The sequence below is a fragment of the Mobula hypostoma genome, chromosome 15 (assembly GCF_963921235.1).
Source record: "Mobula hypostoma chromosome 15, sMobHyp1.1, whole genome shotgun sequence".
In the NCBI taxonomy this organism is placed as follows: Eukaryota; Metazoa; Chordata; class Chondrichthyes; order Myliobatiformes; family Myliobatidae; genus Mobula; species Mobula hypostoma.
Genome location: NC_086111.1, coordinates 61044186 through 61058783, shown reverse-complemented (window position 1 = coordinate 61058783; position 14598 = coordinate 61044186). Strand labels below are relative to the sequence as shown.

The 14598-nt window shown below is 40.2% G+C and overlaps 1 protein-coding gene across 1 annotated transcript in view; it reads left to right on the top strand.

Moving 5' to 3' along the window:
• Positions 1-14598, top strand: part of atg7 (ATG7 autophagy related 7 homolog (S. cerevisiae)) — a 185727-nt gene that overhangs the window by 77910 nt on the left and 93219 nt on the right. Inside the window, exons 14-16 of the mRNA XM_063068172.1 lie at positions 2169-2284; positions 5842-5917; positions 10426-10506. Coding sequence (XP_062924242.1) covers positions 2169-2284; positions 5842-5917; positions 10426-10506 — 273 coding nt within the window. The remainder of the gene's footprint in view (positions 1-2168; positions 2285-5841; positions 5918-10425; positions 10507-14598) is intronic.

The window sequence follows — 14598 nt, the reverse complement described above, 5'->3', positions numbered from 1 at the left end:
AGTGGAGAACTGCAGGAATTGGTGCTGTTTCCTTTGTTGTTTGTCATCTGATTATGTGGTTAACTGGATAAGCAAATTTGTGGATGATACCATGATTGGGTGTGTAGTGGACAGTGAGGTAAACTATCAAAGATTGCAACAAGATCTAGACCAGCTGGAAAAATGGGCTGGGAGATGGCAGATGGAATGCAATGCAGACAAGTGTGAGGTGTTGCACTCGGAGGGCCAACCAAGGTAGGGTTTACACAGTGAATGGTAGGGCACTGAGGAGTGCAGTAGAACAAAGGGATCTGGGAATACAGGTCCCTAATTCATTGAAAGTGGCATCACAGTTAGACTGGGTCATAAAGAAAGCTTTTGGCACATTGACCTTCATAAATCAAAGTACAGAGTACAGGAGTTGGGATGTTATGTCGAAGTTGTGTAAGATGTTGGTGAGGCCTAATTTGGAGTATTGTGTGCAGTTTTGGTCCCTGACCTAGAGGAAAGATGTAAATAAGATTGAAAGAGTACAGGGAAAATATACATGGATGTTGCCAGGTCTGGAGGACCTGAGTTATAAGGAAAGATTGAATAGGTTGGAAATTTATTCTCTAGAATGTAGAAGATTGAGAGGAGATTTGATAGAGGTATTTTAAATTATGAGGGGTATAAACAGTGCTACAGAATAGCAATGGCGAAAGAAGCTTTCCAAAAAATGAAGACTATATTAACTGACAGAAAGATGAACACGTACACTAAAAACAGAATACTGCAGTGCTACATTTATTCTATCCTGACATATGGAAGTGAATGCTGGACCATTTCTCCAGCAATGGAAAAGAGACTAGAAGCAGCTGAATTATGATTCTACAGGAGAATGTTAAAAATATCATGGACCACACACGCATCAAATGAAGAAGTTCTTCGAAGAGCCCAAGCAGTTCGATCACTCATACCAACAATAAGAGAAAGACAACTCAGATCCCTAGGACACATCATGCGGAAAGATGAACTAGAAAAACTCATACTCTCTGGAAAGATTGAGGGGAGCAAACCTAGAGGAAGACCTCAGCTTATGTACATCAAAAGCCTAGCCAGCTGGCTACACATCAAGGAAATGGAAGTCATCCAAAAAACGAAGGATAGCTCTATATGGAAAACCATGGTCACCAACGTCTGCATCGGATATGGTTCCTAGGCAGACAGACATAAACAGGGTAAATGCAAGCAGCCTTTTTCCACTGAGGTTGGGAGAGACCACAACAGGAGGTCATGGGTTAAGGGTGAAAGGTGAAATGTTTAAGGGGAACACAAGGGGAAACTTCTTCACCCAGAGGGTAGTTAGTATGTGGAATGAGCTGTCAGCTCAAGTTGTGGATGTGGGTTTAATTTTAACATTTAAGGGAAGTGTAGATAGGTACATGGCTGCGAGAGGTATGGAGGGTTGTGGTCCTGGTAGAGGTCGATGGGACTAGGGAGTTTTAATGGTTCAACACAGACTAAATGTGCCAAAGTTCGTGTTTCTGTCCTGTATTTTTCTATAACTGTACTCTGTGGTGTTTTCTGAATGGAAAACGCACTTAGATGTAAATTTAGGGGCAGTTAATTTATTGACTCCCATCCATTCTGCTCACTTTTAGCTGTCAGAGCCCCGTGGACCTCTTAAAACATCATACAGATTCATGTCTGTTGCTGCTTGAAATAAGAAGCAGATTTCTCTTGTCAAAAAAAAGTTCCAGTTTCACCCCATGACCTAGACTTGGAACCATTTTATTCATTTTTGAATTTAATGGGCCACTGATTGTACAGTCTGTTGGGACTCCAGAGTGCTTATCATAGAGAAGGGTGTGGGCTGGTGTCTGTTGACCCTCTCCCCCTCCCCCTCCATGTACTTTTGGACTGATCACTAAAGCAAGGCCACATGGCAATAAAACCAGGAAAAAAGGAAAGGTAGGTGTGCTCTGCGAGTCTTTGTCGCTTCCCAGGAGTGAGCTGCAGACAGCAGGTCAACTTGAAGCCCTTTGGAGTATGACATATGATGAACAAGTTAAAGTTAAAGAGTATTTTGTTTCTCTTAACCATGGTGTTAAAATAAAAGCCTTGTTTCCATCCTAAAGCTATGTTGACTGCTAATAAATCTCTGGCAGTGTTTTGGCATTGTCGTGATTCCTTTTATTTTCAATCAGTCAACTAGAGACCGCACTTTGGACCAGCAGTGTACTGTGAGTCGTCCTGGCTTGGCTATGATAGCTGGAGCGCTTGCTGTGGAGTTGATGGTTTCTATACTACAACATTCTGAAGGGTAAGCTGAAGTATTTGATGTTTATTTCCATATTTAACAGGGTAGCATTGTAACTGAAGAGTTTTAAGTGCCTAAAAGTTATGTCTACTACTGCAGAAGACAAAGTATTGAACTGCATTAAATTGTGTTCATTTCAAGTAAACTCAAAGTAATTGGCAGTTGTGTTAGCAAAATATTTTAAAGACCTATGTAAAGGTACATGACTGATGATCTTGTCAGAAGTTTCAAAGAGCAGCTTGAAGAAGGAGGCTTCAAACATGATATGTAAATTTAATCTAATCTAATCTCTTGCAAAAATTTAAATAATGGAGTAAATATTAAATGTTTAATAGATTTGGAGAGAATTTAATTAAACTGGGTGTTTACAATTGGTTTACAGTTAGCTGAAGATCAGTAAAATCTACCACATTAATAGTTCTTGTGTAGTTTTTAAAAAAATGTCTTTACATCCTTTGAATGATGTAGATTGAACTGCTTATCATGTCTGCACTAGTTTTCTGCATGTGAACTAACTTGATTAAATGAACACCTGTATCCTCCTTATCTTTTTCTTAATATGAATGTTTTCAAATTTTCTAAGGACTTGCTTCAACTTTGATTTGCGGCAGATTTTTTTTCCTACCATCTCTAATGCTTTCCATAAATGTCCTCCCTAAGTGTGGGCTTTTTCATTGTCTCAACAGCCTCTTGACATAGCCCATCATAAATTTACCTCATTGTAATCCATTTGACATAGTCCAGCACAAATTTACCTCATCATAGTCCATTTGACATAGTCCAGCACAAATTTACCTCATTGTTGTCCATTTGACATAGTCCATCACAAATTTACCTCATTGTAGTCCATTTGACATAGTCCATCACAAATTTACCTCATCATAGTCCATTTGACATAGTCCAGCACAAATTTACCTCATCGTAGTCCATTTGACATAGTCCATCACAAATTTACCTCGTCATAGTCCATCACAAATTTACCTCATCATAGTCCATTTGACATAGTCCGTCACAAATTTACCTCATTATAGTCCATTTGACGTAGCTGATTGCAGTAGTGATTTGGCATAGTTCACCACCAATTCACCTCAATCATAGATTCCATTTTTTCCAAGTTGTCAGGTCACCCCTCAATCTTCCATCTAACAGAATAAAGCCCCAGCTTTTCGTGTTATTATTCATAGCTGTAATTCCTTGTATCCAGTGATACCCAAAATGGACAATACCTGTAGCATTGCTACCTTATTTTTAAAATTGGTTCCAAAGCTTGATCAGTACTGTAGCTGCAAGCTGTAACAAAAAGTTCGCATTAGCTCAGAATTGGAATTAAGACGAACAGTGCAAAAAATGGGCAGCATCTGTGGAAAAAAAAACAGATACTGCAATATTCATTATTCTTTCAGTATTCACTGTCTTCACTCGGGGGGGCAGGGTGGTGGCACTCTCTACCAAGGGAAATGTAAGGCGCTCCTTCCCTCTGCTGGCCTGCAGGTAGTAGAGCATCTGCTTAGCCCCGCCACCGATCAGGGCCACATGAAGCCATGGGAGCAGTGGTGGATGGTCGCATGAGCAGCTGGTACATATCACAAGTCCTGGTTATGCAACCACTGATGCCAGGCAGACAATCTCTGAAGAGTATTGATAATGGTTGAGATTACCGGTTTTGTAAAGACACTGCCCAGAAGAAGGCAACACCAATTGTAAACCACTTCTGTAGAAAAATTTCCCAGGAACAATCATGGTCATTGAAAGACCATCATCGCTTACATCACACAACATGGCAGTTAATGATGATGACGATGATGGTAGGAAAACTGTTGCTGACAGCCTGTAATATAAACAGAAAATGACAGAAACACCAAATGTTTTGCAGTGAATGTCGAATCTAGAAGTCTGCAATGAGCCTGGTTGAGAGGAGTCGTACAGTTCCTTTTGTACTTTTGTAACTGCTGCTATCAGTTTTACCATGTACATATAAAACAACCTTTCACTTTTCACCATTCTTTGTACATGTGATCTCATCTGCCTTTGTTTTTTTCCTCCTTTTCCCTTTTTCACTTTTCTGCTGAAAATCTATCCCCATGAAAAGACAGCCCTGTTTTCTCACCAAAGATGCTACCTACCTTACTTGGTACTTCCAATATTTTCTACTAACTCCTGTCTTTATCTTTTGCACAATTATTTAAATTTTCTCAAGCATTCAATGTACAAAACAGCACAAGATGCTTCATAAGCTTAATCATAACCTATAGAAAAAACATTTGATTATATGTTCAAAAGCTTGATTGAAAAGATGGCCTCCAGTGTCGTAAAAGAGTAAGTAAATGTGCAGAAAGGTTTAAAGAAGGAATTCTAGCACTGAGGAACTTAACAGTGACATAATTAACAATAAATAAAGTAATTTAATGAATGATTTAAAAGGCTTGAATTGGGGAAGACCAAATTCCTAGGCTATAAATGGGAGGTGGTTACAAAGGTAAGACTACATGGAGACATAGAGAAATTTGAAGACAAGGATAGGAAATAATTACATTCAATTAGAGCACCTTGTGAGTTGTTGTGACATTAACAGGAGAGAAAGCCTAATTGGAGGAATTCAGATGTCGAGTTCTGAAAATATTGGACATGGATACTTTCTAATGGTCAAGAAATAAGGAGAGGAAAGGGAAGCTAGGGTTTGGAGCAACTTCAAAGATGGTTGATGTTTGAAGAGAGAGGAAGTTAACAACAAACTTTAAGGAGGAGAACAGCAACAGAACAGAAAGTATTATTAATTAATCTGAGGGCTAAAAATGCAACTTATTTGTCAACAGTTCAATTAAAAATTGAGTTATCGAGAAAAGGACAAGATGAGCTGGAGGAAACATGAGGTGTGATGGGACAGAATAAACTGAGTTTGGGGATGGAGCTTTTTAGGGTAAGTGCAAGAGAAGCCCGTACCTTGGAAGTGAAAGGGAACGAGATAGAGGAGAGAGCTTTAAGGAGAAGGTTTGCAAGGTAAAAAGCAAGCCAAGGTTGTTTTTACATTCTGGGGTAATACTAACATAGTGAGTAGGTTTGGCTGATGAGACCTGGACTCTGGAGTAATTTGCAAATACTTAACAAGGTCCTGCCACATTTGGCAGTAGATAGCTTAAATACATTCAAGTTTTAAAGGTTAAAGAATTGAAGGAGTGGCGATCAAGGCTGTATTGGGAATGCATTGGTTATATGAGAGAGCATTATTATTTTAAAGGGAATTAAGGAGTCAGAAGTTGGAAGCAAGGATTTGGTTGATTGAGCAAATTAGTAGCTGCAATGATTAATGATTTTGAGATGATGGGAGTATGGAGTAATGATGTTAGGAGAAATGGTACGTCAAATAGTTGGGAAATTTATATGGAGGGCAAGGTTAAAGTGGAAATAAGAAGGCATTTACTCCAAAAATGAGAAGTTGGAGTTTTTTTCGATAAGTATATAGACTTGTATGCTTTTTTAAAATCCTGCATTTGTTGTAACAAGCCAGATTTAAGGTGAAATCTCTTATTAGTACCACTTGCCAGCTCTTTTTGAATTTTCAGTGGGTATGCGGTAGCTAGCAGCAGTGATGACCGACTGAATGAACCTCCAACATCTCTTGGACTTGTCCCTCATCAGGTGAGTAATCTGTCTGTTGTAGTGTATTAGGAACAGGTGTTTCTTGCTAACTTGAAACTCAGTTGGACTTTTGGAAATTTCCTGCAACTTATTTTAGAGGTGCCTTAATTTTTTTTAGGGGAATCTTGATGAATCATAAAATGTTCATCCAACAACATTCTGTGATTTCAATTCCAGTGCTAAGCACAATGACCGGAACTTGCTTAGGAAGCAGAACGGTCCTTCTGCGTGATAATCTATTGGTCTTGATCATAATTCTAATGCTATTTTCATTAAAAATCTGTGAAATTTGTTCTTGAAAATAGAAAACTTAAAATATTCAGTGGGTGCAGTAACAAAAGCATTTTGATGTGGGTTTTAAGCAAAGGTGGCTCTCAATTGTACCCACTGACCTTTATAATTTTGTCCCCTTGTTCTGGATCTCACTCTCCAAAGGGAATTCCAAGTGTGGACTAAATTTCAGTGTCCATGTCTAACCTAAGCTGCCCTGAAAGGATTTTATCAAGGTTTTTGCAGAACAGAAAGGTCACATCCTTCCATTTCTATCACATTCACCTGGGATAAAGTCCAACATTCCATCAACATGCATGGGCTCTGAACTTTGTTCACTTCATTGTAGCTGCTCATCATTCATCACGAGGAAAGTGTTACCATCTGTCCTTTCTCAGATTAAAGGGATGACCTTGTGGTTCCTAGACTGAACATGATCTCCAATGTTCAGCCTGTTCATTGAATCTGCTTTGACCCTTATTTTGTTTTTTGCTTCCATCTACCCAGATGACTTTGCCTCATGACTTAGTATTACCTGGCAACTTGGATCCACGGTTCTAAACCTTGAAATAGGTGATGAAAATTTGATTTCTTATTCAGTTTCCCAAGGAAATGTCACATCCTATTTTTCCACTTGAGAACAGGATATTTTCCTTTCTTAGAGATTCCCTCTTCCCAACAAATTCCAGCACTGGCACTCCATGTCCTTTCATTATTGTCTCATTCTTGTCTGAACTTTTATCAGATTTCTTCTTGAAACCCATGAGGCAGCACCATAGACTTTGCACCTTGTTAGTTCTGCACTAAAATTCAAAGAAATCAGAATAGACAGGCATGTTTTGCTTTCCACGAAGTGCTTGCTGACTCATTGTTCAGCTTGTACTTATTCAACTCTCGGTCACTCCATCCAAAGATAAATTCCAGTCACATTCCCATATCTAATATTAAACTGGCGGGTGAGTAATAAATTAAATCGTTCCATGTTTTCAATTTGTGTTTGTGAAGATAGTTTTAGATTCTCTGAGGTATTTTTTGATTCTTTGTTCCAGCGGTTTAATATTCCATGGAAGATATTAGCACCCAATTTGTTGGGCTCCTTTCCTCCTCCCTTTGTTTGATTTATTTATCTAAGGTTGCATTTAATTCTCCAGTTCTTTTTTTTTTCCCATCCCACTTCTGGAAACCTTGCTTCCGGAAAGATATCAAAGCCACAGAGGAGATATGGAAGGGATGCCAGGGATGAGGAAAGATTATTGAAAATGCAATTTGTGTCCAGAGGGACTTCACTGAGGCATGTGGCTCTGTGATATAATTGGCATGTATTCCTGGCACTCTGCTTGCCAATCAACTAATTTATGCTTGGAATAATCCTATGCTTAGCATATGAATGCAAAAGCTAGAAGCATTATATAGAGATTTTAACAAAGGGGGAGAAAAAACAGATGTGTAGTGTGGTCTTTTAAAAGAAGCTTTATGTAATGAACTATTTGTTTAATTTCTTTCTCCAAGCAGTAAATTATCTCGGCCAAGAACTACGATGAATGGGCTGGCTTCTGTCAATCAAAGTCTGCAACCTGCTACAACCTAGGGCGTATGTCTTATAAACAATATAATTATAGACATCTACCCAGCTCCCACTGTTCTGCAATAATGATTCAGACCATTTTGGCACTGGATTGAAGCTCTTTGATCCATGTGAATAGATCCAAAAATCCATGAAAAAATAACTAATTTGCAGATAAAATAAATCTATACTTTTCTACTGATATTCTTAAATAATAGTCTTTCCTACTCTCTTTATATTTGATGAATATTTATAGATGATTTTAGGTCATTTTAAATTCCCTTGGGGCCAGAAGTATTTTGCCATTGTAGCAGAGAATCTTTACCTCTCATTCTGTTGTGTTTAAACATTGTAAACATGGAAAATATTTCAAAGAATAAAATGGGACTTAGTCCCTCTGATGGAGTAGAAAACTCCTAACTCTAGGTGGTGCCACAATCAAGCAAACGTGTTTGCTGCCACTATGATTGCAACATGTTGAAGCGTAAGAAGGTAGATTAATTTACTTGAAACACTTATTGGATTTGAAGCCAGTGAGGCAGATTTATTTATAGGATGCTGAAGAGAATACTAAAGCAAAGGTGTGTTACACCTGCACAGCATGGTAATGAGGCTGAAACTAGTACATGTGTAGTCTGGAGTTCAGTATTAGAAGATGATAAATGCTGTAGAAGATGTACAATTTTAGATTCTTGACATCATGAGGGACGTAGATAGCTAGAGGCAGTTTCCCTTTGGTAGAGGTGTCTAAAATTAGGCTTATGAGATAAATTTAATGTGCAAGGAAGTTGATGTATAGGAATCTGTAGATTCTTCACATAGAGAGTACTCTATTTATTTAGCGATGTAGTGCGGAGTAGGCCCTTTGAACCACAGTGATCTAGCAACCTCTGACAACTCCGATTAACCCTAACCTAATCAAGGGCCAGTTTATAACGTCCAATTAACCGCTACCTCTTTAGACTGTGAGAGGAAACCGGAGCACCCAGGCCAAACTCAGGCATTCCACAGAGAGGACGTGCAGAGACTTGGCGCCAGAATTGAACTCTGAACTCCGGCCCTAGCTGTAACAGCATCATGCTAACTGCTGCACTACCATGGTACTAACTGATACGTGGTATGAGCCGTCGGGGGAAGTGGCAAAGGCCAGACGGGTGACCACATTTAAAAGGCATCTGGACAAATACTTGAATGAACAGAGATATGGAATTAATGCAGGCAAATGGGCTTAGATTACATAAGCTTGCTGGCCAGCGTAGGTCCAGGAGGCCAAAGGGCCTGTTTCTATGCTTACAACATCATGACTATTAAAGTGACAGTTTGAAGGAGAACTGAGAGTTTATTCATAAGATTGTGAAAACAATGTCGTGCGAAATTATTCCACTTTCACTGATTAGGTAAATATTAAAAAGAAGTTGCACTTGTGTGTTGCCTTGCATGGGAACTTGCAGGATTCCCTGAAGGTTAATTTGCAGGTTGAGACAGTGGTGAGGAAGGCAAATGTGATGTTTGCTTTCATTTCGAGAGGATTAGAGTATAAAAGCAAGGATGTAACGTTGAGGATTTAAAAAGTACTGGTGAGGCCTCACTAAGGGTATTGTGAGCGGTTTCGGCCCCCTTACCTAAGAAAGGATGTGCTGACCTTGGAGAGGGTTCAAAGGAGGTTCACAAAAATGATTCCGGGATTGAGGGGCTTGTCATATGAAGAGCTCTGGGCCTCTGCTCACTGGAATTCAGAAGAATGAGGGGTGAGACCTCATAGAAACTTATGGAATGTTGAAAGGCCTTGATAGAGTAGATATGGAGAGGGTGTTTCCTACAGTGGGGAAGTCTAACAGCAGAGGGCACAGCGTTAGAATAGAGGGGCATCATTTTAGGATGGAGATGAGGAGGAATTTCTTTAGCCAGAGAATGGTGAATCTGTCGAATTTGTTGCCACAGGCAGCTGTGGAGGCCAAGTCATTGGGTATATTTGAGGCAGAGTTTGTTGGATTCTTGATTAGTCGAAGGGATACGGGAGAAGGCAGGAGACTGGAACTGACAGGGAAGATGGATCAGCCATGATGAAATGGCAAAGCAGACTCGATGGGCCAAATGGCCTAATTCTTCTCTGTATCTTATGGTCTTATAATCTTATAAATGAAGATTTCTTGAAAAGTGATTGCTCTTGGAGCAAAACAAATGTGTCTTCACAAGCAAGTGTTAGTGACCGGGTGATCTGTTTTAGTCGTATTAAGTCAAAAGTAAATTGTAACAAGGACAAATTATGTTTTTCATCTCTTCGAAATAGTAGAATGGGATGTTTAACATTATCCCAGAGTGCAGACAGGCTTTGCTTACATTTTATTTGAAAGGTGGAATCTCTGACATTGCTGCAGTACCTGAATGTGACTGGAACCCAGTGTCTTCTGACACAACAACAAGAGGGCTACCAGTTGAGTGACAGGTGCCATTTTTGCAATAGTTTAAAGAATTAAATACTTTATTTTAGAAAAAGGAATATTAAAGGATGTGGAGAGCAAGGAGAAGATAGTGTGTGATACAAATGAAGCAAAACACCCACCCTGGCCTTGTGAATCTCTCTCTTACAGACGTGCTGTTGACAACAGAGTTAAGTAACACCAGCCAGCCAGTCTTTACCACAGCACCTAATGATATCGCCCCTCTCTTCCAGATACGTGGCTTTTTGTCAAGGTTTGACAACGTCCTTCCAGCAAGTTTGGCTTTTGATAAGTGCACAGCATGCTCGCCAGTGGTAAGTACTTTCTTTTCCAAGCTTATGGAAAATATCCAAAGCTGAATTTACAATCCGAAAGCAGGTGTTGGAACTCCAAAATTATAAACCAGGGAATGTTAGAGATAGTCAACAGGCTAGCTAGCATCTGAGGAGACAAAATGGTCTTGATATCTGCACTAGGGTAGAACGGGAAACATGCCAAAAACCAATGTGCTTTAGGAGGCAGAGAAGGATGTGAATGCTAGTGATAAAACAAAGGCCAAGTCCTGTTGGTGCTGACTAAAAGGGAGAGATAGAAGATTGTTAATGCCTCAATAACTGTAACACTTTATTCTGCATTCCGTTATTGTATTCCCTTGTGCTACTCCGTTATAATGAAATGATCTCTGGGTGGCACGTAAAACACAGTTTTTTTACTGCACCTTGATACATCTGACAATAATAAACTACTGCCCAGAAGAAGGCAATGGCAAACCAATTCTGTGGAAAAATTTGCCAAGAACAATCACGGTCGAGACCGTGATCACTCACGCCACGGCACATAATGAATGAATGAACCTGAGAGCAAAAACTTTGACTATCTATCCTATCTCTGCTTAGAAACATAGAAAACCTACAGCACAATACAGGCCCTTCAGCCCACAAAGCTGTGCCGAACATGTCCTTACCTTAGAACTACCTAGACTTACCCATAGCCCTCTATTTTTCTAATCTCCATAATATTCTGCATTGCCTCTCAGAATATTCTACGCTTCGATCAGATCACTCCTCAGCCTTCAACATTCCGGAGAAAACCATCCGTGTTTGTCCAACCTCCCCTTAGAGCTAATACTCTTTATTCCAGGCAATATCCTGGTGAACCTTTTCTGAACACCCTCAAAGAAGTCTTCACCTCCTTCCCTTTGTGTCATGACGAGATCTGTGCACAAACTGGCCCAACCAAAATCTTATACAGACGTGTCATGACTTCCTGACATTTATACTCAGCACCCCAACTGGCAGTCAGGTACGCTGTACACCACTGTTACCACTCTGTCTACTTGTGTTGCCACCTTCAAGCAGCCATGGACTTGTACTCCAAGATCCCTCTGCTCATCATTGCTCTTAAGAGTTCTACTGCTTAATGTATACTTCAGTCTTGTGTTTGGCCTCCCAAAGTGCAACATCTCAGACTCGTCTAGATTAATCTGTTCCCCACTCTGGCCTCTTACCTCTTCTCACCTGCCTATCATTTCCCCCTGGATCCCATCCTCCTTCCCTTTCTCCTATGGTCCGCTCTACTCTCCTATCAGATTCCTTCTTCTCCATCCTTTACCTTTTCTACCCACCTGGTGTCACCTATCACCACCTAGCTAGCCTCCTTCACCTTCCCCCACCTTTTTGTTCTGGCATCTTCCTCCTTCCTTCTCAGTCCTCAAGAAGGTTCTCAGCATGAACTGTGGACTGTTTATTAATTTCCATTGATGCAGCCTGTCCTGCTGAGTTCCTCCAGCATTGTGTGTGTGTTGCTTTGGATTTCCAGCATCTGCAGATTTTTTTTTTGTGTTTTATCTCCATATGCCATTTCTCTGTCCACATTTCCAATAGGTCTATATCCTGCTGGATCTTTTGACAACCATCCTCAGTATTTGGACCTCCACCAATTTTTGTGTCATTTGCAAACTTGCTAATCTGCTCACCTACATTTACATCCAAGTCATTTATTGAGATTCCAGCACTGACCCTTGTGGAACACCACTGCTCACAGACTTTTTCATCAAGTGGGGTCAACAGAGCAATTGGCAACCAAGAATGCAATGAAAACATTGAACCTATTTATAACAATGTCACAGAACTTCAAACTCTTCCCCATTCACCCTCCAGACAGTAATCAGTTTATCACAGGAAGAGGAAATCAAATCATAGACTTTATTGAATTACCTGGTAGACCTATAAAATAACCAAAACAAGTTGATGTCCTAACTGGCTTAGACTGCTGTGTAAAGCTTTTAGTTTGATTCTGTCAGACTGTTAGATGAGGTAGTGTTGCGTCCTGCAAGAAGGGCCTGTACTGAGCTGTACTGTTTTATGTTCTGTCACAGTACAGGTCCTTCAGTCCATGACGTGGTGCTGATGCTCCAACTTGTTCTAATATCAATCTAATCCTTCCCTCCTACGTAGCCTTCTATTTTTCTTTCATCCATGTGTCTGTCTAAGAGTTAGTTAAATGTCCCTAATTGTATCTGCCTCTTTCACCACCCTTGGCAGCACCTACAATGTTCTGTATAAAAAAAAACTTACCTCTGACATGCCCCCTATACTTTCCTCCAATCACCTTAAAATGATGCCCCCTCATATTAGCCATGTCCACCCTGGGAGAAAGGCGCTGGCTGTTCAATCAATCTATACCTCTTACCATCTTATACACCTCTATCAAGTACCTCTCACCTTACTTCACTCCAAAGAGAAAAGCCCCAGCTCGCTCAGCCTATCCACACAGGACGTGTGTCTAATCCAGACAGCATCCTGATCATTCTCTGCTTTCTATAGTGAGGCTATCAGTGCTCACACAATATTCCAAGTGTGGTCTAACCATGGTTTTATGCAACTGCAGCATTACCTCACGGCTTTTTAACTCAGTCCTCTGACTAATGGAGGCCAACACACCGTTAGTCTTGCGAGACCATGAATCTGCGCCTGGAAAGTCTTCACTCTTCAGGGCGCAGGCCTGGGCAAGGTTGTATGGAAGACCAGCAGTTGCCCATGCTGCAAGTTTCCCCTCTCCACGACACCAATGTTGTCCAAGGGAAGGGCATTAGGACCCATACAGCTTGGCACCAGTGTCATCGCAGAGCAATATGTGATTAAGTGCCTTGCTGAAGGACAAAACACGTTGCCTCGGCTGGGGCTTGAACTCACGACCTTCAGGTAGCTAGTCCAATGCCTTAACCACTTACACCATACGCCTTCTTAACAATCCAAACAATGGTAGCTCCTCTGCACTGGAGGAGCCAAATGCGGATAGGGTAACTGCTGTGCTATTCGCATCTTTAAACTGCTGTAGGCCTTTTGGATAGTCAGCTGCAAGCCTCATAGCTGAGCTACAGATTACAGTCACGAGAGATACCCACTTCAGACAGATTATGCTGGGCTTAGTAACCTGTCCACATTCACAACTTGTACTTATTGACTACAATTCACGGCATATCCCTGCTATCATCTCAAAACCATCATACTAAAAATCACCATATCTGACTTCAACTATGAATCTGTTTTCTACTAAGCAGAGCATTTAGCTTCCAAGCCTTTGGAGCGATTCAGTAGAAGTTCACCAGATCTGGACTTGAACAAGTGTCATTAGATGTGCAATTCTATTTGAGGCACAGAACTATCTGGTAACTATTATAAATTGGCATGGCCCACAATGCCAAGTTGAGAAAATTCCAGAAACCAAGTCTATCTAAGCTTTGTAATGAGTGTTGGGATAAATGTCAAAATGAGGCACAGCCCATGCCTCAGAATTGCTAAGTCCACATTATTTATGTTATGTGCAATTTCAGAAAGTGGTTCTGTCCAGAGTATTAATTTTGATCCTTAAATTTGAGATCATAGAGTTAAGGTCATTTAAAAAACACACCTAATCAATCAAAGTAAAGATGAGTGTATGGTAATAGATATATTTGCATAATCTAATGCTGATTTTATTCACTGACAAATTTGATTGAAGTCAATAAGGCCACATCTGTCTTGCTAATTATGTAACTATAAAATCTGTGAACTTGTATTATTTGTATTTAAATGCCATTCTTTCATTATATTCTTCTTGTTCAATTCTGTATTCTTGTAGGTTTATTAGTTTTTTTGTGCGGGAGGGTTTGAGGTTTGATATTGTGGTTGCTGTTCGCGTGATTTTTTCGAGTGCGGGGTTTGATGATTATGTTGCCGTTCTTGTTCCCATTTGGTGTGATTTGTCAGTTCTTATTGTGTGGGGTGCATTTGGGGTTTGATGTTCTTGTCGTTTCCTCAATGTGTTTTTTTTTTGTGTGGAGAGAAGGGGTTTGATGTTTTTCTTTGAATGACTTCCATGGTTTTTTTTGTTCTGTGGCTACCTGGAGAAGGCAAATCTCAGAG